Consider the following 27,449-nt stretch of genomic DNA (forward strand, 5'->3'; position numbering starts at 1 on the left):
CGTGAATATTTTGAACAGTACATTGCTTAAACCAATTGGCCTGAACTGACTTGCCTTTTTTGCTCCTGCACATTTTGGAATAAGAGTTAAGAAGTTTGAATTAAGACCTTTATGGATAAATCTCCTTCTCCGGCAAAATTGAATTGCTTCCTTTAATTCCATTTGAATTATTTCCCAGCAACTTTTGTTAAAGCCTCCTGAGAAACCATCTGGACCAGGTGCACTATCCGAATCCATTTCAAAAACAATTTGCTTTATTTCTTCCATAGTTGGAATGGACTCTAACATTGCTTGGTCTTCAGTTGTAATAACTGATGGAATGACATTAAGCAAATCATCATAAATATTAACATTTTGGGATTCAAACTTCTGTTGGAAATGTTGAACTAAGGAGTCTGCAATTTGTGATTGCTCACAAATAATATTTCCATTGCTATCTTCTAGTTCACTGATTGAATTTTTTACTTGTCTAATCTTCATTTTAGCATGAAAGTATCCAGTATTTGCTGATCCATCTGTAATCCACTTTTCCCTTGATTTAAGTCTCATAAGAGTATTAGCTTGTACTTCTCTATTTGCATGTTCATTCTGAGCTTCAGCCAATTTAGCCATAAGACTTTCATCAAAAGGATTTTTGTCAGATAATTCTATTGCACTTTTACCTTTATCTTCATCTTCCTTAATCTTTGTATGAACATTACCAAAAACACTCCAATTCCATTCACTTAAGAATTTTTTTAACTTTTTAAGTTTCTGCATGAATATAAAGGCAGGATCTCCAATTATGGGTTCTGACCAAACTTTCTTCACTTCTGATAAAAAGGATGGATGATCAATCTACATTTTCTGATATCTCCAAGGAACATTTTTTGGTTTAGGTATACCTGCACAACCTCCCAATAATGGTGCATGATCTGATACAATTCTTAAGCCGACTTTATACCCCCAATCTCTATATTTTTGTAACCATAATGAATTGAAAACAACTATATCTAGAGTGCATAAGATCCTCTTTTTTCCTTGTTGATAGTTGGACCAAGAGAATTGTTGCCCTGTATTAGGTGCTAGTAGTAAATTACATGCATTTAGACAGTGAATAAAGTCTAACATTGAATTTATGTTACCTCCAACTTTTTCATCAGGTGAGGTAATTGTATTAAAGTCACCAAGCACAATCCATGGTTTTTGAAATTCACTAATGATCTCCATTTCAGGCCGTAAGAATTTTCTTTGACATTTTTTAACATGAGCATGAACACCAAATACTAATACATCACCAATGCTAACTGTTATCATTTGACTTGAAATTGAAACAACTTGAGGAGTAGCTAAAGAACTATTCCAAAATAACCATAGATTACCTTTTGTTGATGAAGTGGAATTATGAATCACCATGCTTTGCATTCCAGGGAGATTCAACTTACTGCAAAATGAAGCATTACAAAAAAAAAAATGGTTCTGCAATCCAAATAAGAGATGGACTAAATTGATTAACCAAATACCTTAATTTATCTTGAGCCCTAGGTCTTCTCAGGCCCCGAATATTCCAATATATTATCTTCATTTAGGTGGTGGAGGATATTTGGTTCCTCCCTTACCTTGATTTTTCCTGAAATTGTATTTGTTATTGACAATAACTGGAATACCACTTTTTACTGCACCTGGTGAATTCTGAGAAGTAGAAGAAGAAGAATTAATCACCTTATTTTCAACCATTTTGGACCATGAAGTAACCTTAACTGTTTCATCTGAAATATTCTCTGTTTTACCATCTATAAATTTGACTTTGGGAGTTTCTAAAACACCAACTTCCACTTCATTATGTACTTCAGTATTTTCAAGAATATTATCTTCTTGTACACATTCAAGAGGACTAATTCTTCCATCATTACCAATTTCATTAGTTTGAGCAACTTGAACAGTTGGAGTAACATGAATGGTATGAATAACAGAATCTTTAGCTTCACATTCTGATCTGTCACAAATATCAAAAGGTTTATTCAATGGTATAGTTTCAAATTTGTCATTTGTTGAAGATGAATTAGGCTGCTGAGGTGATGATGGAGAAGCTTTAAGTTGTTGAGGAGTATGAAGATCTTCTGAATTAGTTGTAGTGCTCTTTGCTTTTTCCACTCTACATTATGTGATAAAATGTCCTACCATTTTACAAGTACTGCAATATTTTGGACAGTCTGGAATAGAGACTTCTTGAAAGAAACCCCCATATTTAGTTCCTATCCATACTTTGTTTGGAATTGGAAAAGAAAAATCAACTTCAACCAATACATTAGCATAATATCCAACATCACATTTAGTTGTTGCTGCATCGATCTTAATTGGGGTTCCAATTTCCTTACATTTTTTAAAGAGGATTGATTCACTCCAGAATTCAAGACCTAAACCTGAAAATCTCACCCAAACAAAAGCCTTAGAAGTTCTTTGATTAGTAGGTCTGAAATTATAAACCCAATTTCTGACTTTCAATACTTGATCTGTAACTTCCCATATATGAGATTTGATGTAATCACGATCTGTAGCATTATCCAGTTTAATTGTAAAGAAACCTCTACCTAATGGAATTAGTTTACATTCTCCAACTAATTTCCATTGATTTCGAAGAATTATTACAACATCTATAAATTTGATTTTCTGTAAATTTAATCTACCAATTAGAGAAAACCTCCATGGATCTAAACTTTTCTCAAATAAATCATCTGGTAGTTCAATCGAAGGAATTTTTATTCCTTTAACTGAAGATATTTTTGCAGACGCAGATGATGTTGTAGAACCAGTATTCATTATAAAACACCTGAATTAATACCACATAAACCCAGAGAACATGATGAATGATGTAAGAATTCAACAATTTCACCTGAGATTAATGCTAGATTGCACAGAATACAAGATTGACGAAGAATTTTTTTTCCGAGTTGAACTCCGATTCAGTCGCCAATATGGAGGGATGGTAGCAGCGGAAGCTAGTTTTTATTTTCAGTTAAACTTAACTCAATTTATGTAAATCTGTCAAGAGAAATGCAAACTCTTGTGCAGATACTTTAGCAAAGCATGCTAGAACAAATAACTCAAATGATGAATGGTCTTCACCCCCAAGTTTTCTAATTGAAGATTTGGAAAAGGATTATAACTCTGTAACAGTTTGATTTAGGGCTGCACAAGACCCGCCCACGATACCCAACCCACCCGTACCCGATAAGTCTGTGGGTTTTTAATCCATACCCGCCCGTTGTGGGTGCAGGGTTGGTTATGAAAAAAAAAACCGCTGTCTGTGGGTGCGAGGTTGGTTTAAGCTAATACCGGCCCATACCCGCCCAAAAAACCCGCAGATTATATACCATTAGATAAAACTAATCCTAGTCGTCCATTATGAAACCCTAATACTAGTAGATAGGATAACTGATAACCCTCATTCACTTTCTACACTCTTCTTTCTGTTCGGCCTCTCCTCTTCCTCCTCCTCAGTTCTTCTTCTTCACCTACGAACGACAATTATCAGAAATCTTCACCAGAAATCGACAACAACAACTTCGAATCTTCACCAGAAATCGACAACAATCGAAAAATCAACAGATTCAACACTTAATCTTCATCTGTGAACTTCCTAGATATGAATATTTTGGGGGTTTTGGTTTTTTTTTTCTCACTTAATCAAGGAGAATAGAAGTTACTCTAAATACTTGAATATAAAGCGGGTTTAAACCCGTTTAAACCCATACCCGCCCAACCCGTAGCGGGCGGGTAACAAAACCCCCCCGCTGTTTGTGGGTGCGGGGTTGGTTATGAAAAAAAACCCCGCAGTATGTGGGTGCGAGGTTGGTTTTAGCTTATACCCGCCCATACCCGCCCATGTGCAACCCTAGTTTGATTTATAAATGAAATGATCTTTATTATAAAAAAAAAACTAAAAAAAAAAAACTAAAGACCATATCTTGCCGAAGACAACCCAGGAATATCACCACTTGTTGTCTGTATAAAAGTTTCCTTTAAACAAGTTTTTTTTTTCTCAAGAAACATAAACTCACCAACACAAGCAAACAAACATAACTCAGATGGGGCAAGGAGCAGATAGGCTCAAACCCAAAAAACGCAACTGCTATATCTGGACTCTAGAATATCTCAAACTAAACTCAATACCGTTGGAATTATACTTCATCTATCTTTAAGAATTAAAGTACTAATGATACTAGAAGGATTGATTTTCCACACCTGATTATAATCCTTTATTCTAGCATACTTGGCCGAAGCATCGAAAACTTGATTACAAGATCTGGGACTAAACTGGACTTTAACAAGACTCCTAACTAAATCATACATTCATCCATAAGATGATTGTCTTCCCACCTACAACCTACTTTTATTTTCCTTAGCAATTCCCTCCACAACGTCTTTGTTATCTCCTTCTATGATGATCATGTTTTTTTTTTTTTTTTTTCAATCTTTGATCCAATCAGAAACAATTTAAGAGACAAAAAGCCTCAGCTTAATCAACATCTAAAGCTCTCATCATGAATGAACCTGAATGATTCCGTACAACAAGAGAAATACCAGCTTTGTCAGAGTTAGGAATATAGGAACATCTATATCAAGTTTTAGCCAAGTATTAGGTGGAGCTATCCATGATCTCTTAGTGATTTTTCTAGGCATCTGACTGTGATTTCTACTATGTTGAGTACGTGATTAAGTACTAATACTATTATTTTGAAAGAACTTGTGAATCTGTTGGACTACAATAGTTGGATGTTGGTTTTTCTTATCAAAAACTTCAGAGCATCTACTCTTCCAGATATGCCATATTCTCACAGCTGCAGTATTGATAAGTTCCTTTATGGCATTAGAAACCAAATTATCCTTATTAGTCCAAGAACTGATCCAATGTTGGATATTATTAAACTTTAAAGCTTCTTGGAAAATTGTATTAGATATTCCAAACCAATGGCCTGTCAAAATGGAAGTGAAGCAGAAGAAGATCTTTAGTTTCAAGACATTGATTGTACATCTGACACTTTGTGTTTTCCATTCTTTCAAACTTCCGAAATCTTGCTGAAACTGAAAGATATCCTTGGTTAATTTCCAAATGAATATCTGACATTTATATAGTACCAGAATATGCCAAATCATAGGCCACATTTTCTCCTGAAAACTAACAACTAAATTACATTGTCATACTTACAGAACTAACAATTGACAGGACTTAGTCAATACTAATCGAGTATCGACTATTACACTTATTTAAAGATTAGCTTAGGAACTCAACCATGTCCCTTTAATCATCCATATTTTGGATACAATAACAAAACCCACATAAACCTGCAGTTGAAGGCAATTATGCCAAGCAGTTATCCTGATTACAGATAAGCTCCATGTGGCCAATATTATCCGGGAATCGACCTCATTCACCTCAACAACTTCAAGATTTTAAGAGCAAATCCCATGAGTAATGTCATTCCTTCAAAATGAAGGAGTGACTACCAGTTAGAGCTAATTTGCTCATACTATGAGGGTCTTACAACACTTTTTTTCCCTCAACTCTTTCATACACTCCTTCCAGCGAAGGAGTGGTTGGTAGCGGACACTACATGGGGGATTATCTCCAGTGTGAAAAAAAGGCTACACGGAAAACTAACTCCCGTGTCGCAAATACGTTTACCCTACACAGGGGACTGTCCCCTTGTACAATTTTTTTTCCTCAGACGGCAGACAGTCCCCCGTTTAGGCCATTTTAGATTTTGTTTTCTTTTTTGAATTGTTTTTTTTAGACAGGGTGTTTTCCTCCATCCCTATAATGGGATCACTTAGGGTTGTCAATGGGTCCGGGTCCTCCCGGATATCACTGGACCCGGAACCGACCCTACTTATAAAAGTCGGGCCCGGTTCCTAAATTTGTGGACCCAGAACCGGACCCGTTTAAAAATCCGGGTACCCGTTGGGTATCAGGAAAACTATAAGAAATCTAAAAAACTTAATATCTTTCGTTTTTTGGCTTGAGTCTTAATAATTTTTATAAAAATTAATTATTATTTTTTATTAATGTACTAAATAATGACCAAATATAAGAAAAAAATGAAAAGGAAAAAAAATTAAAGCCAAAACTAGCAAAATATTTATAATTTTGCTTAAAAAAAGAATAATCGGGTACCTAACGAATATTACCATTTGGACCCATTAAGATTCGGGTCCAATCAAATAATTATCCGTCGGGTCTTAGGTTGTTAGTGGGTCCAACTTTAGAACCCAGAATCGAACCCGAATCCACATAGTCCGGTTCCGGGTAATGGGTACCCAACGACGGATTCGATTGATCAAGTGCTCCTTCATAGTTAGTCTTATTGGGGTACTTCCCATAGCCCATGCTCTAACCAAAACCCGAAGTGCCAAGCAACGTGAGAGTGGCAAAAGGCGCCTTTCCAGTTTCCATATACTACTTTAAGCCCGACAGTTATTTCTCACCACAGTCGAGTCGATCTCAATCTCAATTTTTCTGATTGCAGAGCCAAATTCTAATATCCCTGGTTTAACACCGTATAGGGGGTGAAATTAAGAGCTCACTCTTGCAGGCATGAAAACAGTGGTGGGTTCTCCTTCTTCTAGTAGTTCTTCAAAGAGAAAATTGAAACCAAAAACTCGAGAAATTAGAAAGAATCAAATCAATGTCATAGATCACATATCGGATGATACAATGTTTGAGATCTTTAATCATCTTTCTCTAAAACAAAATTTTCAATTGAAGCTCCTTTCCAAAAAATGGTACTCTCGACTCTCTAGCCCTAATTTTATTAACAGGACATTGAACGTATGCACTTTCTTTTATAGACTTCGGGCTGTCCGCCGTCGTCGTCCTCGTCCATTTCCAATCGTATTTTCCTTACATAGTGATTCCTCTGATCATTTCATATCTGATCAACAACATATCCATCAAGGGTTTTCTTTTGAATTCCTTCCGAAAAGCATGCGAACACAACTATGTCTTTTAGGTTCTAGCTGTGGTTTGGTTCTCTGTCGTTGTTCACACCCAGTAATAAATGAATACCAGTTCTTCATTTGTAATCCACTCACCAGAAAATGGGTTTGGCTACCCGATTGTGATGATAGTGTTTCTGACGATGACTCTCATGTTTTGGTATGTGAATCGCCATCGACCTCAAACTCTACTCCAACAGCTTACAAAGTGGTCCGTTTACCAGAAATAAGGATATCAACAAAGAAATTCTATGTTCGAATATTCTCTTCTGATACAGGTAAGTGGAAAAATTACAAGGTTTTGTGCTCAGATAAAATCACTATGTTGTACGACCACAACAGGAAGGTAGTTGGTGATCAAAATGGATGTTTGTATTGGATTATAGAAGGAAATAAGATCATGGTTTACGACCTCAAGAGCAATGTGGGTGGTTGTGGTGAATGCTACCTAATTGATTTACCGAAGAATGAAGAAGAAGATGATCATAATTCAGTCACCGCAACTCGATCATGTCTTACTGAGTCAGAAGGGTTTATCTTTTACTTGCGAATAGATGGTAGACAGATGAAGTTTAGTGTTTGGTTACTAGAGATGGAAAAGGATGAGTCAAGTGAACAGTGGTCCTGGAAATTAGTTCATAACCTTGAACTGATTAAAATGTTAGCAGGTTATGACTGGGACAACACGAGGATCACGCATATGAAACCTTTAGGTTTCAGTCCGATGGATACATGTCTTGTGTTCTTACAGAGCGAAAAATACATTTTAATGTGCAACATCTCTACTGGTAGATCAGAATTGCTTTCGCTCAGCTCTCAATTCCATGGTCGATTATCTTCTTATAGATTTGAGGTGTTACCGTTTCTGTCTACTACAATGCCGACAACAATTCCAGGATTACGAGAAGATAGTTCTGGATCCCATAAAGTTTAATGGGTATGTATGTATATAAATGTGTGTTTGTTAATGTTCCATCACATATGTAGTTTCTCGTATTAGCTCTTGCTTTCAATAGATTATCGATCTTAGCTAGAGAAAAATTATTTTGATTAAAGGTGTTGAAGTTACAAATTTAGTCCCCGGAAGCATGTGAAGGTATTTCATATCCTCTATAACCAAAAGACCTAATAAATGTTACTTTCATCGGAATGTTACTTTTGCTTCTTGATCCTATAATAATTTTGATTGTGTTGGCATAGGGTAATGAGAATGTTTCATAGAATGTTTGTTGGCTCAGCCATATTAGTTTGTCTGTATTTTGCATCATATGTCTTCAAATGTATACAAATATATTAACTCCCCAGACATCACATACACACCTGTCAGGATATTGAATCCTATATGTTGGAGTGTACCTGATCAGTGTTTGTAAAATACCATTTGAGTTGTATTCTTCATTTCAGTTTGCAGCAAGAATGAGACTACAACCTGCATAATGTTATTCTTTTCTATGATGCACTGATATGGTCATGCTCAAGTCATTTGTGGCTTTTATCTTGTTTGTTCCATTATTTGTTTGTCCATATTGGCCAATTTCTCAGCGTGCATGTTTCAATTTTTGCACAACATATTCACCACTACTATCACTTGCATTGTTTAGCTACTCTGCCACACTCTACAACCTTTTTCTGCAGCCACATAGGGTTCAAAATTTGCAATGGACTGTCCCTCCATTTGTGTTTTATAAAAAATCAACATTTACAGAATCAGAGTTTTGTAGGTATCGGCATACTATTTCGGAATGATGCAGGGCAATTTGTGGGAGCAATGGGAAGGTACATACGTGCAAATAGTGTAGCTCAAGCAAAAGCATGGGGGTTGTATGCTCTTCAATGGGCATCTTAATTAACAAATCATCTATTAAGAAGATAATAAGCAGTTGATGAACTGGCTTCACGACACCACTCAGGTTGTTCACTGGCAGAACGGTCGTGTATTTGCCAAGTCTGTATGTTTGTTAAAGGTGTTGTTGTTTTGTTATACTGTAAATAGAGCCAGGAATGCGGCTGCAGACAAGTATGCGTTGTGGTCTTGTTAAGTATTTTCATAATTAAGTTGGAATTTCTTTGCTCAGTGTTGGAAGATGACCAAGCTACCATGCACTTTTCCTTTTATTAATCAACATATATCACTTAGTGTTTCTGTCAAAAATTTGGAAAAGAAAATAAGCTTCAACATTTGCGGGTTCAGTTAATCTATCTGTATATACTCTTCTGAATAAATAAACTAATAAACAATTAAATTCAACAATGAAAACCCAAAACTGAGCCATCATTTGCAGAAACAGCAACTCTACAACTAGCTTCAGTTTCAACATGATGAGTGAAAAATTTCAGAATTTTTACCCTACCCGCCATTTTCATCTTCAATTCCATCTCAAAAGTATGTTCAGAAGGTAACCCACTGCCAGGATCATCATCACCACTGAGGCTATGTAACGTCATCATCGGAGTAGAAGAAATTAATGAAAAAGATTGAACAGAAAACATTGCAGACATAAATTCAGTACGACCAGATTGAATTGTACCAGCAGGAATAAACATAAAACCAACTTGATTACCAGAATAAACTAGTTCAAGAGAAGAATGAAAGTGAGTAAAAACATCACGATTGGGGTTATTAACCGAAACATATTGAGCGAAAGTGAAGTTAACAGTGTTGTTAGACAGTGAGAAACTCGGGAGCTGAACTGCGTTAATCGAAATTTTTGGATCTTTGGGTTTGAAAAGAGTAAAGAAAACTATTAAGATTATCATTGATATAGAAATTATAAAAATTGTTGCTATTATACAAGATGCTAGATTCGTAGGACCTGCTCTTTGCTGTTTGTTATTATTCGCCATTATTGTTGTTGTTGATGATGATGATGTTGAAGAATCAGAAGTTTTTGAGAGTTTCTTTGGAAGATTTTTCAGTGTGTTCAGGGTTCAGAGAAAAAGAATCAAGAGATTGGTTTTAACTTTAACTTTTGACTTGGATGAAATACTTTGAGTTTGCTTTTGTCTTCTGTCTTTTTGAGATACTTTGAGTATTAACATTTTGGATTGGAGTTTTCACACCCTCCTCCCCGCATTTTTGTCTCAGGTTTTTCAGCGCGTGCACTTGTTTGACTAAGACCACGTGTCATGACACGAGGACAGAGCTGATTCAGATAGAAGCCCCTAACAGATCCTAGACTCCCTTTAGCTTAAACCCATCTGTCCCTTTTAAGTGAACTTTTATTTCTGCCAAATTCAGTTTTCTAACGCCCTAATTTCTGAAATTCGAAGGCTTTGTCGTTCTCGACAAAGAAAATATAACTTAACTGCCGCCAAAAATTGGGTGAAGAAGCTCAAGGTAAGTTGAACTGCATTACTACCTTCAATTTGACTCGACTCATTTTTATTTTTTTTACGCATAACTCGTAGTTTTTCAATAGTTTAATTGCGGAGTGATTTGTGCTTATTAACTTGTAAATTGTGATCTACGGCGGCCGTTGATCATCTACCTTTTACCGAGACACCGTTGCAGTAGAAGCTGGCCTAGAACTGTATATAATTTAAAAGTATTTTTGAATTCTGAATTGAAGACTACATTTAAATTGTTTCAAAATCTATATACGAACGGAGGAAAAACATAGTTTAATGAAAATCAGAACTCATATCATTTGCACATCTAGGGCATCCAAATTATGTTCATTTTTCGCGCTTTTTTTGTGGAGCATGTGTCTGCAACTAGTACTATATAAAGATAAGAGTAACAAAATCAGGGCCAGTGGAATTAATGGATGCTTGGCAAAAAAAAGAGGTTTCTATGTTGTAGTGATACTTGATGTTACTCTAGGATCGGAACTTTTACCTGATGTGTTCTGTTTGAATGTAGAGAATGCACCGAGCCTGTAAGCACACAAAGACATGAAATCGTGAACCGTCGATCCTCAAAGAGATGAAATTGCGAACACGTCAACTAGAGAAAGAAAGCTCCTTGAATAACTCATCTGAGCATGGTGGCGGATCCACTGAAGTTTCACAATCATGTCGATCTGAGGTAATATTAACTATCCTTCCAAGTAGTTTTTTTTTTTGTAAAAAAAAAATTGTGTCCCAAAATGTACCTTGGCTGCATAGCCATGAGTCTGTAACCAAACACATACATTAGCAGTTGGGTCGAGCATACTCAGCTATCTTGACTGGTGGTTGGTTTACTACTTCTAGAGTCAAGTTATATGTTACTCCCACCATCCCAGGAAAGTGATACTTTCACCTTTTCATTCTTGCCTAAAAATAGGCCAAATAGAAAAAATGAAAGTATCACTTTATGAGTCTTAACAGAAATGAGTATTGCATACGTAGACACTGGAGCATTTGATATTCTATTCCGATGTTGAAAATAAAATAATATACTAAGTCACTGATGGTATTGACTTCTGGAACTGTTTATCCGTTGGAGACTAGACTTTCTAGAATTAGCTGGCATGTAGCTCGAGTATAATGTGGAATGTCATGCGTTTAGCTTCCTCTCATGTCTCAAGGCTTGCTTTTGTTTAACTTTTACTTGTTTAGGACGACGGACTTGTTAATAATCCACAGAAAGCTAGCGACATCAAGGAGGTGGGCTTTCCCATCTCACAGAAGGGGATTGACTTGACTCAAAGTTTTGAAACTGATCAGGTATTGATTTTGCTTTACTACCTTCTTGGAAGATTTTTTCCTTTATAATGTACCATATAGAAACTAATTTCGGTTAGATGTAGGTATTTGACTCAAGAGATGCAGTGTTTGAATGGTGCCAAGAGGTTGCTAAAAAGAATGATACAAGACTTATTATTAGAAAGTCACAGACGAAACCAGCAGGAAAGGGTAGCTTCATTGTGGTTGTATGTGAAAGAAGTGGTGTTTATCAGTCTCATAGTAACGAGATTGACACTCTGGGGACTGAACCTCAGAAAAGAGGAAGCAAAAAGTGTGGTTGTCCGTTTACATTGAGGGGCGCATGCCTGCTTGAGAATAAATGGAAACTTCGTGTAAATTGTGGACGCCATAATCACGAGGTTGAAAGCAATCCGGTTTCGTTTAATCGGTGGAAACAAGTTGAGGAGCAGCTTTTACTTGATTTGACTGCAAAGGGTGCCCCTCCTCAACAGGTACTTCAAGCATTGAAGGAGAAGCACAAAAATAATGATGTAAACCTCAGGACCATATACAACAAGAGGTCGAAATTAAAACGGAAAGAGGTGGAAAGTAAGTCCGTGATGCGGCAGGTAATTTCGTCGTCACCCTAACACCATTATGTAGAATTTCCGAGGAAAGATGTAAAGCCAGATGAATTGCATGATTTAGTGTGGTGTCATCTGGATTTTACATTGTTCGAGATTTGTATTCCGTGTGTTAATGGTTAATTGCCGTTCTTTTCTTGTGATTAGGTTTCATTTCTAGTGACGTAATGAAATCAGTTCGACCATTAGTAGGTGCACAATTCCAGGATGTATGCTATTTGATACTGTGTACCTCCTTAGTATTATGTTGAGTGTTGGAAGTTGGAACTAAGTATTTGGGTTCTTTAGCAGTTTGTTCTATAAAACCGATCCGTCTAGAAATTATTTGGCTTGTATTGTGCTCATGTAGTGAGTGAATACTATATAGATTGGCTGGTCTATTAGGATTTAATAATACAATTTGTTAACTTCCTCTTAAGTCGACTTCATTTCATATGTACTTGTTCAATAAGATGCTGGACCAGTTAATCATCCACATAAAGATAGCAACGTGATGGAGGAAAACACACCGGCCTTGAGCGTAAGGATCGATGTGGCCCAATGCTTTCAGACTGATGCAGGACCAGTTAATCATCCACAGAAACAAAGCATTTTGATGGAGGAAGACACTTTGATCTCGAAGGCGGGGACCGATATGACCCAATGTTTTCAGGACGATCAGGTATTGATTTTATTTTTCAAGCTTCTCCGACGAGTATATTCTGAATAACCTTGTATAGAAACTTACATATATAGCAATTTGACTCTCAAGATGCAGCATTTGAATGGTTCCAAGAGGTTGTTAAAAAAAATAATACTAGACTTGTGACTAGAAAGTCAGAGATGTAACCAGCAGGAAAGAGAATCTTTCTTTTGATTGCTTGTGACAGTAGTGGGTTCTTACAAGTCTCGACCAAATATTACTAGACTTGCGATTAGAAAGTCACAGACGAAAACTGCAGGAAAGTTTGGCTGTGTTCTGATTGCTTGAAACTGCAATTTTTTGTACAAATTTCGAGCAAACTATAGCATATTCTGCCTTCTGGTGGCGCACTTTTATGCTGCTTCTGAGAATTTGATTGCTGAAAGTAAAACAAATGAGTATTTAGTTTTGTTTGTCCTACGAAAACTAATTAATCTATAATTTGTTTGGCATCTACTGTTCTTATATAGAACTATTGGTACCTCTCTAGGCTTGGCTTGATAAAATTCGAACTTGCTCATTAGGGTAAAGGACTAAAAGATAGCAATATGATGGAGGGAGACGCTCCGATCTCAAAGGAGGGCGTCGAGGTAATCGACCTTTGTCAGAACGATCAGGTACTAATTTGGTTTTCCTAATATCTTGGAAGTTTATTCTTTATAATGTTATGCAGTTACTTATGCCAGTCAAATGGAGGTTGGTCTATGAGGATTTAACAACATGAACCCTTAGCTGAAACAAAGTTTGACTTGATTTTATTTTTACTTGTTCATTAGGATGAAATACCAGTTAGTGATCCACCAAAAGATGGGAATATGATGGAGGCTGACTCTTCAGTCTCTAAGAAGGGAATGGATGTGACTCAATTTTTTCAGACCGATCAGGTATTGATTTTATTTTTCCAGCTTCTTGGACAAGTATATTGTAAAGAATGTTGTGTAGCTTCTTATATGGTGATACATATGTAGCTATTTGACTCACGAGATGTAGCATTTGAATGGTGCCAAGAGGTTGCTGGCAAGAACAAAACGAGTTATAATTGGAAAGTCAGAGACGAAACCAGCAGGAAAGGGTAGCTTTGTTCTGTTTGTTTGTGACCGAAGTGGTGTTTACAGGTACACTAGTTGCACACCAGATACCAGAAAACGTCAGAGAAGAGAAAGCAAGAAGTGTGATTGCCCTTTTAAAGTGAGAGATACTTGTCTTCCTGAAAATAAATGGAGACTTCGGGTTCTTTGTGGAAGGCATAATCACGAAGCTGAAAACACATCAGTTCCACTATTTAATCGAGATGAGGAGCAGCTAGGGGATAAATTGATTGAAAGTGGTGTTCGTCCCCAACAGGTACTTGAGGCATTGAAGGAGAAGAACAAAGAATGTCTTGCGAGTACCAGTGGAAGTGCCATATACAACACAAGGTCAAAATTAAAACTGAAAGAGGTGGCGAGGAAGTCAGTGGCGCAGGAGGTAATTTCGCCGTCAACCCAATACTATTACATAGAAGTACCGAGAAAATATGTAAATCCAGATGAGTTACATGATAACGTGTGGTGGTGTCATCTAGATTTTACGTAGTTGGAAATTTGTATTCCGTGTGTTAATGGTAATAATTCCTGTTCATTCATGTGATTGGGTTTCTTTTCTAGGGACATATTAATAGGTGCACAGTTCTTAAAGTCAATATATGCAGTTTGCTACACTGGACCACTCTAATGTTACACTGTGTTGGAACTAAGTATTTGGCATCTTTAGCACGTTCTCTAATAAAACTGAGCTGTCTAGAGTTTATTTGGCTTGTATAGTGCTCATGTAGTGAATGAATATTATGTAGATTGGTTGGTCTATTAGGATCAAATACTGCAATTTGTTAGCTCCCTTTCAAGGCTTGACTTTATTTGTATGTACTTGTTCAATAGGATGCTGGATCAGTTAATCATCCACATAAAGATAGCAATGTGATGGAGGAAAACGCTCCAGCCTCAAATGAAAGGATCAATGTGGCACGGTGCTTTCAGACTGATGCAGGACCAGTTAGTCATCTACAGAAAGAAAGCATTTTGATAGAGGAAGACACTCTGATCTCGAAGGTAGGGATCGATGTGACCCAATGTTTCCAGACCTATCAGGTAGTTATTTTTATTTTCAAGCTTCTTCGACGAGTATATTCGCAATAACCTTGTAGAAACTTATTCTAGCTATATATATACATAGCTTTTTGACTCTCAAAATGCAGCATTTGAACTTTTTCAAGAGGTTTCTAAAAATGAATAACACAAGACTTGTGAGTCAGAGATGTAACCAGCAGGAAAGGAAGTCTTTCTTTTGATTGCTTGTGACAGTAATGGTGTTTACAAGTCTCGAGCAAACTATGGTGTACACGGTGGACCATTATTATTATTGTGTTTTGAGTGTGGAAAGTAAAGGAATATGCTGAAGAATGCTTGGCTTCTTTAGCTAGTTCCTCTGGAATATATTGGGCATGTATTTTGCTAAAGTAATGAACAAATTTTGTGTATATTAGTTGGTCTATCAGCTTCCTCTGCAGGCTTGACGTGATGTTATTTGTACTTGCTCATTAGGGTGAAGGACCAGTTAAGGATCCACTAAATGGTAGCAATATGATGGAGGAAGACGTTCCGACCTCGAAGGAAGGGATGGAGATAACCCAGTTTTATCAGACCGATCAGGTACTAATTTTGTTTTCCTATCTTCTCGGAAGAGTTTATTCTTTAAAATGTTCTGTAGATACTTATGCCCAATAAATGCAGGGTGGTCTATCAGGACTGATCAACATGATTTTATTTCTACTTTTTCGTTAGAATAAAATACCAGGTAGTGATCCACCAGAAGATGGCAATATGATGGAGGATGATGCTCCAATCTCAAGGGAGGGGATGGACGTGACTCAATTTTTTCAGACCGATCAGGTATTGGTTTTATTTTTCCAGCTTCTTGGACAAGTATATTTTGAAGGATGTTTTGTAGCTTCTTATATGGTTGTATGCATGTAGCTATTTGACTCACGAGATGCAGCATTTGAATGGTGCCAAGAGGTTGCTAGAGAGAACAATACAAGAATCATAATTAGAAAGTCAGAGACGAAACCAGAAGGAAAGGGTAGCTTTGTTCTGTTTGCTTGTAACCGAAGTGGTGTTTACAGGTACACTAGTTGCACACCGGATGCTAGAAAACGTCAGAGAAGAGAAACCAAGAAGTGCGGTTGCCCTTTTAAAGTGAGAGGTACTTGTCTTCCTGAGAATAAATGGAGACTTCGGGTTCTTTGTGGAAGACATAATCACGAAGCTGAAAACATACCACTTCCACTATTTAATCGGGATGTGGATCAGCTAGTGGTTAAATTGACTGCAGGCGGTGCTCGCCCTCGACAAGTAGTTGAGGCATTGAAGCAGAAGAACAAAGATTGTCTTGTGAGTGCCAAAGACATATACAACAGGAGGTCGAGTTTAAAACGGCATGTGGCAGAAAAAATGTCAGTGATGGAACAAGTGATGAAGTTGTCAACCCAATACCATTACATGGTATGGTACAGGAAGGATGAAGAGACGAATGAGCTTAAGGATATAGTATGGGCTCACCCAGAGTCCACATTGTTGGCAAAATGTTTTCCTTCTATGCTAATGATTGATTGCACCTACAAGACCAATAGGTTTAAGGTTCCATTCTTTCATGTAGCTGGGATATCTTCTCTAGGAACACCCTTCACAGTGGCATATGCCTTCATAGAGGAGGAGACCTAAGAGCACTTTAGTTGGGCATTGACGCAGTTAAAATCCTTGTTTTTGCCCGATAGTTTACCATCTGTTTGTGTGGTGAATGGGGATCATCCATTAATAAATGCAGTTCGTAGTGTATTTCCTGAAGCCAAGAGGTTGCTCTGCACGTTACATATAGGAGAATGCCTTGTAACTAATTGCAGGAAAGCGATTTTGGATGACAAAGAGTGGGACGACTTTCATCGTGATTGGGAATGTGTTTTGAAATCAGAGACGAAGGAAGATTTTGCGGATACTTATACTGAGTTTGTAACTACTTGGGTGACGAGGTACCCCACATGCATTAAATACATACGTGATACATGGATAGTGCACAAGGAGAGCTTTATTTTGTCTTGGACTCGGAAGATTAAGCACTTCGGTTACAAAGAAGTTGCCACGGATGAAAGTGAGCATGAACAGTTGCGGAAGCATATGGAGTCTTCGACGAGCACAACTGGTTTTTTCCGTTGCTGGGAGGCAATGCACAGCATTGTGAAAGACCAGATTAATCAGATTAGTGCCTCCAATGAGAAAAGCTTAACTTATATTAATCGTAAACACCAGATACCTGCTTTCGAAGAGTTGAAGAACCATGTCTCTCAGCATGCGCTGGACCATATACTACTTGAACTCGAACAATTAGCAGTTGTAGAGTCGAAGAAAGATATCCCTCAGCATGCATTGAAGCTTAGACAATCAGAGTTTAACCAATCAGTAGACACAAGCACTGGCGTAACTTCTTGTTGGTGTCTGATCTCGTATACGCATGGTCTTCCTTGTGTACATGAAGTACATAACTACATCCAGGATGGTAGGCCTGTTCCTCTTTCTGCAATTGATCAGCAATGGAAGCAACTCTCTGTAGTACTCAGTCTGAATAATAATCTTGATTTTATTTGCCTACCCGGGGTACAACTTCTACAAGAAAGATGGATGGAAGCGTCAGAATCTGACCGATCCTTACTGCAGGAGCAGATGAAAGAGGTTGCGTCGTCCTGTGACTTGGCTAGCTAGATTAGACGGATGAAAAATCTGGTTTGATGCATTTCGCAGCATGTAACCTCTTAGAAGTGAAGTTTGTACAGGTCTGATCGGAAGAATGCCATCCATATATATAATGGAGTCTTTGTTCATTTGTCGGCAGTGAATGTCGGTGGTCATATTTTCTAGTGCCTAGGTTAACCTGTGACGTCATGTTGAATTAGTAAGAGGGTTTCGGTGATTCTTAGACACTGCTTCATAAAATAACCAGCCATGTGATTGTTGTGGGCTTAAAAAAATCCTGAAAATACCCGATGAGGAAGAGTCATGATGGAGTTGACTGTTGAATTCTTACTCTTCGTTTCCTGGCGCCTAATGGTATTTGGCATTATCATTTTTTTTTTATTCAAAGAAAAGGTCTTCTTCCCAAGTCCCAAAAGTTTTCTAGACCAGGCAACCTTATTCAGTTGCTAGCCGTACTGATGGGTGGGTAACTGTTATTCCTCCCAAGTATATTCCCCCTTGCATCTAAGCTACAAGTGCTCATGCGTGGCATTCTCAACGACACCTAAAGAATATGCCAGAGTTGATCCACTTCCACCCATTTGATGTCGATATGCCATGGATTAAGATGTGAACTTGGAGAGGAGTTGTGTATCAATCAACTCCAAGGTATCACTTTCATAACATTGTAGATTAACTTTAAGTGCTCAACTCTTAAATCATCATTACATTGTCAAATATAGATACTGTTAAAAAGAAATGGGTTCATACGATTCTGGTCAGCTTTGAAAAAGCTAAAACAATTTACTCAACATTGGAGAACAAAGACAAACTTGTAAAAGAGCCACTGATAACATTGGAAAACAAAGACAAACTTGTAAAAGAACCACTGATTTATATATTATCAAAGGAATTGATAAATTTGAGAATATTTACACAGTTCAGAGAAGAAAGGACAGGAAGGCCCTGTATTCCATCATACAAGTACAAGAATCCTTTCACATCAAGCAGGGGCCATTAAACCCCCCAAATCATTTCTCTCTTGATTCCCAAAGAAATTAGCAACAATCATACTCACATCTTCTAAACCAACTCCAATACACAAAGGATTAGTCACTAGAGGAGCTTTAATTTCCTCCACCATTGTTGTCCTTTCCCCATTGCATTGATTCAGTACCCTAACATTAGGACCAGCTCTACATTTACCCATGCATTTACACCCAACAACGGGAACACTGCCACCACCAACCCTTTTCTCAAACTCTTGTAATAACTCTGCAGCTCCTGATTTCTTACACTTCCCTCCCATGCATACCTCAATCCTTTCTCCATCTAGTGTTGCCACCACTGCCACCACCAACCCTTTTCTCAAACTCTTGTAATAACTCTGCAGCTCCTGATTTCTTACACTTCCCTCCCATGCATACCTCAATCCTTTCTCCATCTAGTGTTGCCATTACGGTTGCTGAACTTCTTTGAAGAGTACTTGTATTAGCTGTAGCACCAAGCCCAGAAGAACTACAACAACTAGTACTTGTCATTTCAGCACAACAATCTTGTCTAGAGTTCCCAATTTCAATCTCTTGGATTGATGAGCTAATTCGGCTAGTCGATTCTCCTTCTATATCAACTTTCGGTTCTGTTGTAGTGTTAATTCTGAGGGATTTCATGTTAACAACGTCACTACAATCGCTATCGCTTGATTCGGACGAACTCGAAGACGATTCTGTTTTCATCCTCATTGACTTCTGTTTAGCCTTTTCGTCTTTCTTCTTCCTTTCATTTCCTTCTCCTCTGCTTTTAATTGTTTCAATTGCGCCATTAGAATCTCTGATGCTTCCTGCAATTAACAAACACAAATTCATCAACACCAACATTACCAGATATAAAAATTCTCTAAAAACTTCAAAATTACATTAAAAAAATCCATCAATCTTATAAGAATATAAGAGACACCCAGAAATCTTCTTACCTCTAAATTCTTTCCCTTAACCTGAGAAATCAAACCATTCTCCATTTCTAATCCAAACCCCATCGACTCAAACATGGATAAGTTCTTCGATAATCCTTTAACCAATTTCAACTTCTTCTTAATAATTCCCATCTCTAAATTCTTCTTCTCCTTCTTCTCCTTCTTCTTTTTATTCTTTAAACCAGACATTGGAGGAGAAACATAATATTGAAGATGCCCATTCTCCAAAAACGCACAACTCCTTGAGATCCCAGAAAATTTTCTAGATTTCACCGAAACCTTATCAATTCCAACGCCGTAATATGACCTTGAAATTACACCGGAGATCTCCATTGATTCTGTTATGGTTGAGCAGAGAAAAATTGATGAAATTATTTGAAGGAATAAGCAAGGAAAAGAGTCGCTTTTTCACACGGTTATATACAGGGAAGACACTTATGCGGCTTATGTATACGTGGAGATATATTACTGGTTTGTGGTGACGTGGAGGAGGCTTGGTTTGGCGCCTGCAAGCTCGTGACCGGTATTAGTTAGCCACACTTAGTATGACTTCTGACATACGGTGGTGATAGATCTCACCCGTTGAATTCCCTTTCATGGTACTGAATGGATAAGATTTTTCCATGTAAGCACACGTCATCTGCCATGTGGAGTTTCAGAGTGTTTTACCAAGTTGCCCTTGACCTTTTCTTTATGATGTGAATTTTGTTGAAAAAGGTGTAAATTTGATAACGACAGTAATGATTTATGCTGTTATCCTTGGAGTGGAGTAGAAGACTTTCGAAAGGCTTATCCAGTTGCTAATTTTGGAATCTTGCCAAGAGAAGGGAGCGGTCATAGATGATACAGGCATCATAACTTCTTTTTATCTTAGGTGGGAAAACCAAATATAGGTGCATAGATCATACAGGAGGTTGAGACTTGAGTATGTAATCTGTGGAGGTTTTTTTTTTTCTTTTTTCTTTTTGGAGAATCACAATTCTAGAAATCGTGATAACAACAATACCAATTACATCGGTAGGAAACAGAAAGAAACAACTAGTACTAAGCTTACAGATTTCGTAACACGAGGAAACGAAAAACCGGAATTGTATTAATTTACATTATGTAGACGAAATTGATATCCTTCTAACGGTTATTAATTCAAACCATTTTGATTCCTGATCCTTATTCTTCATCGTTAACATCGTATATGTTAAATGCTTCCATGTAAAAGAAGTAATATGCCCAAAATAATATCATCACGATCGATCTCGATCTTGTTTGTCGAAGAAGATAATAGTATTCCGTGATATAGTTGATAACGATGCAACAATACCACCAAAAAACGCCAAGATGGCTAATATACAACAAATCTAGATGACATTGAAAAGTCATTAGATAGATCAAAGCAAACTAAAATAAAAGAAAAAGAAAACCCTAAATATAAAACTGTTGGATCATCAATTTTATTTTATTCAATAGTATTATAAAAACTAATAGAATTAACCTTGATTTGCCCGGCAGATTTGACAGATCAAAAGTATACTCTGTGGAGTTGTATACGTTTTTATCTCCAGCCAAAACATGATTGTGTGCATGCTGGATGTTTTTGGTTGATGGTGGGTTTTGCCACAAGCGAAAATTATAAGTTTGTCTATAATAAACATACGGTCTATGTATAAAATCTTGATTTCGCAAAAAATTGAGATTTATGGACTCTAATCTCTATCAGTGGTAATAGGTGCTCCACGTTGATATGTATAGCATGTCTCTATATTATGCTTGTATATTAAAGCTTCGCTTAGCTGAACTCTAAGTGTTCATTTTTATGCATAAACATGTGTAAACTTAGTGCGCTCAGTTTCTGTAAATCTGTATTGTATAACTCAATACTTATTTATGTATCAAATCTTTTTGACTGGAAAGCTTCTATATGGATTGCCTACTAGTACATAGCATTATTGTCTCCGAACACTACTTGTGTTGGTTGCAAATCCACCCGGATGTTCTCCGACTATACAAAATATTCAGAACATACTCTTGTGCCAGCCTCTTACTTGATCTTGTTCTCAAGCATCGAGCTCTTAGATAGATTACCCACTAGCATAGATCATGATTTATAAAGGGGGATACCAGTTCTACTAAGTGCTGATACCGTTTCATGTAGGACAAAAAGATCTCACTAATCCTGGCCGTTGGATCTATGAAATGGTATCAACACTTAGTAGGACTGGTATCCCCCTTTATAAATCGTGGCATAGATCAACTTAAACTTGTTGCATAGGTTCTTGAGATATCCAAGAGACATAAAGGAGCACAACCGAAGCTGAATTGCTCGTAGGGTCCATTGCGTTTCAACTACATTCCAGTCCGAAGCTGATAGTAGACTAGTGTCTGTAGAGGGTAATATAGTATGGCGTTCAAGTTCTGGACTATGTCCCGGGGTTTTTCTGCTTTGCAATTTTCCTCGTTAACAAATTTTATGGTGTCTTGTGTTATTTCTTTTCCACATTATATTTTTTTATCTTTATAACTGAAAGGCCACAAATAGGACGTTAAATAACCTAATAGTTTTAAGCCTAAAAGACTGTATAGAACCTACAAGATTTACTCTTGAGAATTTTTATCTTGAAAGAGAGATTATAAGACTTGTTCTTGTTGGAATTCGGTTCGTATTACAATCCGGGTACATACTAGGTTATTACTTGGATATTGATTTCTGAGATCGTCCAAGTTAAACTTATCTTCATATCAGGTATCAGATATTTACAGTTGATATGTGCTACTGATTGTGACAATTTTGTCCATACAGGTTTCCAAATTAAAATTTGGTGGTGAACTTAGTACACCCTCTTTTTCAAATCCTATGGTACATTTTCTTCCAGATAAACCGACATTTAGCGGTCGCAGTCTTTGCAGAGATGTTTGAGAATTTTGTATTAGCAAAATCTAAGTAATATTTCTTAAAACTAGCATTCATATGCACATTCATCAAATAGGAGCGTCCATATTGATTTTGCGAAATAGCAAAAAAAGATAAGGACTTTAATGTTTCATCTGCAATTCCACAAAATGTATCTCTAGAAGGGGTAAAGCTCTCCCGCGTGGCCGCGTTGGGAAGTATATAATATAGCGGGTTGCAAACTCTTGGATGAAACACATGCATGTTTTTATTCGTTAAGATGAATGTACAATTGAATCACATAAATAATTTTCAAATATGTCCACTCCTTTAATTTAACAGTTTTTAGATTTTTCATGTTTTATTTACAAGACTTTTTCATTTGGAAATTGTTTCACCACCACCATTAACACCATTTTCATCTTTCTTCCCCTTCTTCATTATAAGTTCAATCGAGTCGTAGCCAAATAACCGGATCAGAATTCTTCCAAGTATGAAACTTGTTATCTATCTTTCAAGATATGAATTCTATAAGAAAAAGTTGGTATAATCGATCACAATCAAGATAGATGTATCTATTACGATTGATTACTTACTACTTGTGATAATCCTATTATAAAGATAAACAATATAATGCAGAAAAGGAAAAACACAAGATACCAGAAGTTTTGTTAACGATTAAACCACAAATACATAAATACCCTGGGACCTCGTCCATATTTTCACACCGAACTTTATTAAGACGCTATAGACAAGCCTACAATCAGAACTTCGGACTGGAATGTAGTTGAGATCGATCCACCCTCCAAACGGTTCAGTTACGTCCGCGCTCCTTACGTCTCTTGAACCTCACAAGGTTCTACAAAATTGATTCCCTTAGATGACGTCCTTTACAGTCTAAGAGTTGCTTCGACCTAAGTGAAGACTTTTGATATGAATCTGCCTCTGTTAGAGCATAACTCGGTCGACCTCGCATGCGTTGCTATATCAAGCATGTTTGTCAATGTTAGTGATCAAAACTATGAGTCTTGATTTCTAGTCTACATAGCTAAGTCTCGGACTAGGATAGAAAAGTGTAGTTGAGCTCAAGGACTTCATGGCGATTCATCATACAACGACGAAGATCTACTCAAGGAACCGTGAAGCTTCATCAACAAAAAGGTATGTGGAGACTTGAACTTATCTATCACTCAAAAGTCTATCTATTCTATCTCCTACTTCTTATGATACAAAAATTCGTATGCTATATAGACTGGATCATACACATTTGACATTTCGAGCTGAGTATTCACTACTTATCTTTTTCTCGAAATCGTGTGTTGGTAAAGCGTTTCGCTTTGATCAAGTTTATCTTCACCTAGTGAAGAAAGTCATGAAAAGTTTCAATTACTTTGAGAATTTCTCTGACGTGAAACGGTCTGTGAATAACGGATATATAACGTCCTCTGAGAATGTCTCAATGATTGGAATGAGAGTTTAGATTACATAACCATGTATTCCTTAATCCGAAGTTTTCGAACTTTTTTGATTGAGAGAAACCGGAGGAATTGACTTTGCCAAGTCCGCGAACTCAGTCCGCGAAATGACGGAAGTTCTCTTACCGAGAATTTTTGCTGGGATTTTCCAAAAACTCGTTTGCGTGTTTAGTCCGCGAACCTAGTCCGCGAACTGGCGGAAGTCTCTTTGTCGAGATTTTCTGCTGAGTTTGGAAAACTCTGCCGGTTTCCTTAAGTCTGCGAACTTGTTTGTGAGCTTAAGTCGTTATGATCTAAAGATGTGCTCTGAACATGAAACTTAAATTACTAAGGAATGCTTTATGCAAACCGTGGATATAAAGTTCATGAGCTGATTCATCGAATCAAATCATCTTTATTTCAATTGTGTCTTGTGTAGTTACATAAGATCTCATAGCAATTGAACAACTCTCTAACTAGTTCATTTGAGTCAATTGAACTAGTTATGGTGAAGAAGAACTAGGTTAATATGAATTGCTCATATGGTTAACCTTTTGGGTCACCACGTTGAACCAACATACACGTACACGTTTGGGCATGGTTTTCACAAACCCAGTAAACGTCTACCCAAGTGTGTGTGACAAGCTAAGTTTTCGATCTAACGGTTGAGAAATATTAGCTTGAATCTAAATCAAGTTTTCATCTAACGGTGAATATGGATTACTTTGTAGCTAAGGAAAAACCCTGATTTGAAGGCTATATATAGGAGACATCTAACACTGTGCAAAACTAATCCCCGCACGTCTGTGTGATACTAGTGCGCTCGCTAGAGTCGATTCTCCTTTAACATTTGGTTTTCTTCTCTAAAACCAGGTTAACGACTTAAAAACTTCATTGGGATTGTGAAGCCAGACCGATACTACTTTTATCGTAGTTGTGTGATCTGATCTTGCATCTTCTATCGTACGGGTACAATCTTTGATTGGCTTGAGATCGTGAGAGTTCTTCGATAGGCAAGATAAATAAGTCACAAACATCTTCGTCCCACTGTTTTTGATTCCTCACCGCTTGTGTAGTCAAGAAGGATTGTTGAGAGGTGATTGATTAATCTAGGCTGTTCTTCGGGAATATAAGACCGGATTATCAATTGGTTCCTGTTCACCTTGATTTTATATCTTAAGACGGAACAAAACCTAGGGTTTTTATGTGGGAGACAGATTTATCATTTGATAGACTTTTCTGTGTGAGACAGATTTGTTTATTATCAAATCTGCGATTTTGGGTTGCAGCAACTCTTAGTTGTGGGTGAGATCAGCTAAGGGAATCAAGTGCGCAGTATCCTGCTGGGATCAGAGGCGTAGGAGTACAACTGTACTTTGAATCGGTGGGAGACTGATTGGGGTTCAACTATAGTCCAGTCCGAAGTTAGCTTGGAGTAGGCTAGTGTCTGTAGCGGATTAATACAGTGTGTATTCAATCTGGACTAGGTTCCGAGGTTTTTCTGCATTTGCGGTTTCCTCGTTAACAAAACTTTTGGTGTCCGTGTTATTTCTTTTCTGCATTATATTTTATATAATTGAAATAATACAGGTTGTGCGTTAAGATCATCAATTGGAAATCCAACCTTTGGTTGTTGATTGATATTGATTGATCCTTGGATATTGGTCTTTGGTACCGCCCAAGTTATTCCTTGTGTTTGATTAAAGACTCGCTATTGTTTTAGCTTGAGTAAATCAAAACAAGTGAGAGATATTGACTCCTTGAGAAACTTTAATCTAGATTGAGTCTCACTGTCTAGTTGATTCTCTAGCAAAGTATTTCGGAGTCAGTCCATACAGATTGCTACACGAAATGTTGGGTGGTGTTGTTAGACCCCCGCTTTTTCAATTGGTATCAGAGCAGGCAAATACGTTTGAGACCTAACAAGTCCGTGTTTGTAGCGATCTGACTCTATGGACATAAGTGCTATATCTGTAAACGTACCACCAGTCTTCGATGGCTCAAACTATCTATGGTGGAAAGTTGCTATGCACACATTTCTTCATCCGCGTGACTTCCGTTCATGGATTTATGTTGTGAATGGCTACGCAACTCCCGTTGTTATGAAAAATGATGCATTTGTACCTAAAGAATTATTTATGTATGATGCAGCCGAGTTAATTGCTGCAAAGCAAAACTCCGACGGGTTGAACGCTATCTTGCATGCTATTACCCCAAATCTTCGACATCATGTGGCCTCGTGCACCACGTCTAAAGAAGATTGGGATATTTTAGAAAGCGTATTTGAAGGTAACCCCAGCGAAAAGGAAGTTAGGCTTCAAAACCTTAATTCTGAATGGGAAGAATTTTATATGGCAGAAGAAGAATCGTTTGAGGATTTTTATCACAAATTGTCTGAAATTTTTAATGCATCATGTGCATTGGGTAAGACCATTCCTGAAAAGGAAATTGTGATGAAAATCCTCCGATCGCTGCTACCTAGATACGAATCTAAAAGACATGCCATCGTTGAGGGAAATAACCTTAATACTCTTTCGCGAAACACTCTTGTCGGAAAACTTAGAATTTTCGATCGCGAATACATGTCAAGAGATGACCATCAATTGACTAGCAATCGTGTCACTTCTCCTGATTGTAAGATTTGTCATATTAAATTGACGAACGAGAAAAGTGAGAATTGCTTTATTTCTACGTTGACTCTGTTTATACAGAAACTTAAGAAAATACTCAGACGTAGCAAAAGAAAGTCTCAAAAAGAAACTCAGTTAGTCAAAGTAAAGGATAAGAATATCCAGAAAAGGCGTACTAATGAAACTGGTCTTGCGTGCTATAAAAGTGTTGATGTCACTTCGAAAGATCCAGAAATGGAGGTAAGAGAGATAACTAAAGCATGGATGAATACTCTTGATTATTGCCCTGAGGAAATCTATGACTGCTCTCACAATCTTTTTGATGAAAATCATTCACATGATTCTTTCATGACAAGTCCTTTTGTGTCTCATGAGTTGGGTCAGCAAACCTCCTCTGAGTTTGCGTTAAACTCCAGGAGTATCTCGGAAAAGAATCTACCAAATCTCTCTGTTCATTTGAGTTCTTCTCAGGATCTTCTTAGCACGATAAATCAAAAGCAGTCATGCCTATCTAACCGTTGTTTGAAAAAGAAAAGGAAATCTACCTTTCATAAAAAGGAGTTTTCAAAAACGGCGCAGGATTTGCAAAGATCAGTAATCAAGTTTTTTAAAAACTGTGATTACATTGGATAGGAAAGTTCTTCATAACTCTCCTTTTCAAATGGATAAGCAGAAACCTAGTGCAATGGGTGGTTTCTCTCTTTGCAAGGATTATCCCAGTCCAACCTTGGATTGGAGGCCTTGTACTCAGTAATCTTGTTGAGAAATGGTTCTTGTATTCTCTCCCTCTTACACAAGAATCATGATATACAAGAGGACTGTAATATAATCTTATTA

At 37.3% G+C, this 27,449-nt stretch overlaps 4 protein-coding genes and 1 pseudogene across 8 annotated transcripts; 3 read left to right on the top strand and 2 right to left on the bottom strand.

The window, feature by feature from the left end:
• The first annotated feature begins 6,374 nt into the window (after positions 1-6,374).
• On the top strand, positions 6,375-9,049 carry LOC113332720 (F-box protein At3g26010-like). The gene is made up of 2 exons (XM_026579230.1): positions 6,375-7,912; positions 8,697-9,049. The coding sequence occupies exon 1, from the start codon at positions 6,575-6,577 to the stop codon at positions 7,907-7,909; it is 1,335 nt and encodes a 444-aa protein (XP_026435015.1). The 5' UTR covers positions 6,375-6,574; the 3' UTR covers positions 7,910-7,912; positions 8,697-9,049.
• A 145-nt stretch (positions 9,050-9,194) lies between these two features.
• Positions 9,195-10,130, bottom strand: LOC113332721. Its single transcript, XM_026579232.1, has one exon. The coding sequence runs from the start codon at positions 9,817-9,819 to the stop codon at positions 9,220-9,222; it is 600 nt and encodes a 199-aa protein (XP_026435017.1). The 5' UTR covers positions 9,820-10,130; the 3' UTR covers positions 9,195-9,219.
• A 57-nt stretch (positions 10,131-10,187) lies between these two features.
• Positions 10,188-18,096, top strand: LOC113333043. 5 transcript variants are annotated; one of them, XM_026579533.1, is made up of 12 exons: positions 10,188-10,312; positions 10,838-11,002; positions 11,518-11,625; positions 11,709-12,215; positions 12,378-12,891; positions 13,437-13,529; positions 13,689-13,796; positions 13,903-14,379; positions 14,829-15,038; positions 15,492-15,599; positions 15,732-15,839; positions 15,924-18,096. In XM_026579533.1, the coding sequence occupies exons 5-12, from the start codon at positions 12,724-12,726 to the stop codon at positions 16,668-16,670; spliced, it is 2,019 nt and encodes a 672-aa protein (XP_026435318.1). In that variant the 5' UTR covers positions 10,188-10,312; positions 10,838-11,002; positions 11,518-11,625; positions 11,709-12,215; positions 12,378-12,723; the 3' UTR covers positions 16,671-18,096. The 5 variants fall into 5 exon arrangements, with proteins under 5 accessions (XP_026435318.1, XP_026435320.1, XP_026435322.1 ...); XM_026579535.1 differs by having other exon boundaries at positions 12,683-12,891; XM_026579537.1 differs by having other exon boundaries at positions 11,709-12,891; positions 14,829-14,999.
• LOC113332791 lies at positions 10,901-12,398 on the top strand. Its single transcript, XM_026579302.1, has 4 exons — positions 10,901-11,002; positions 11,518-11,625; positions 11,709-12,215; positions 12,378-12,398. The coding sequence occupies exons 1-4, from the start codon at positions 10,901-10,903 to the stop codon at positions 12,396-12,398; spliced, it is 738 nt and encodes a 245-aa protein (XP_026435087.1).
• A 451-nt stretch (positions 18,097-18,547) lies between the features above and the next one.
• Positions 18,548-20,043, bottom strand: LOC113333276 (annotated as a pseudogene).
• Between the last annotated feature and the right edge of the window lie 7,406 nt (positions 20,044-27,449).

Source organism: Papaver somniferum, unplaced genomic scaffold (assembly GCF_003573695.1).
Source record: "Papaver somniferum cultivar HN1 unplaced genomic scaffold, ASM357369v1 unplaced-scaffold_132, whole genome shotgun sequence".
In the NCBI taxonomy this organism is placed as follows: domain Eukaryota; kingdom Viridiplantae; phylum Streptophyta; class Magnoliopsida; order Ranunculales; family Papaveraceae; genus Papaver; species Papaver somniferum.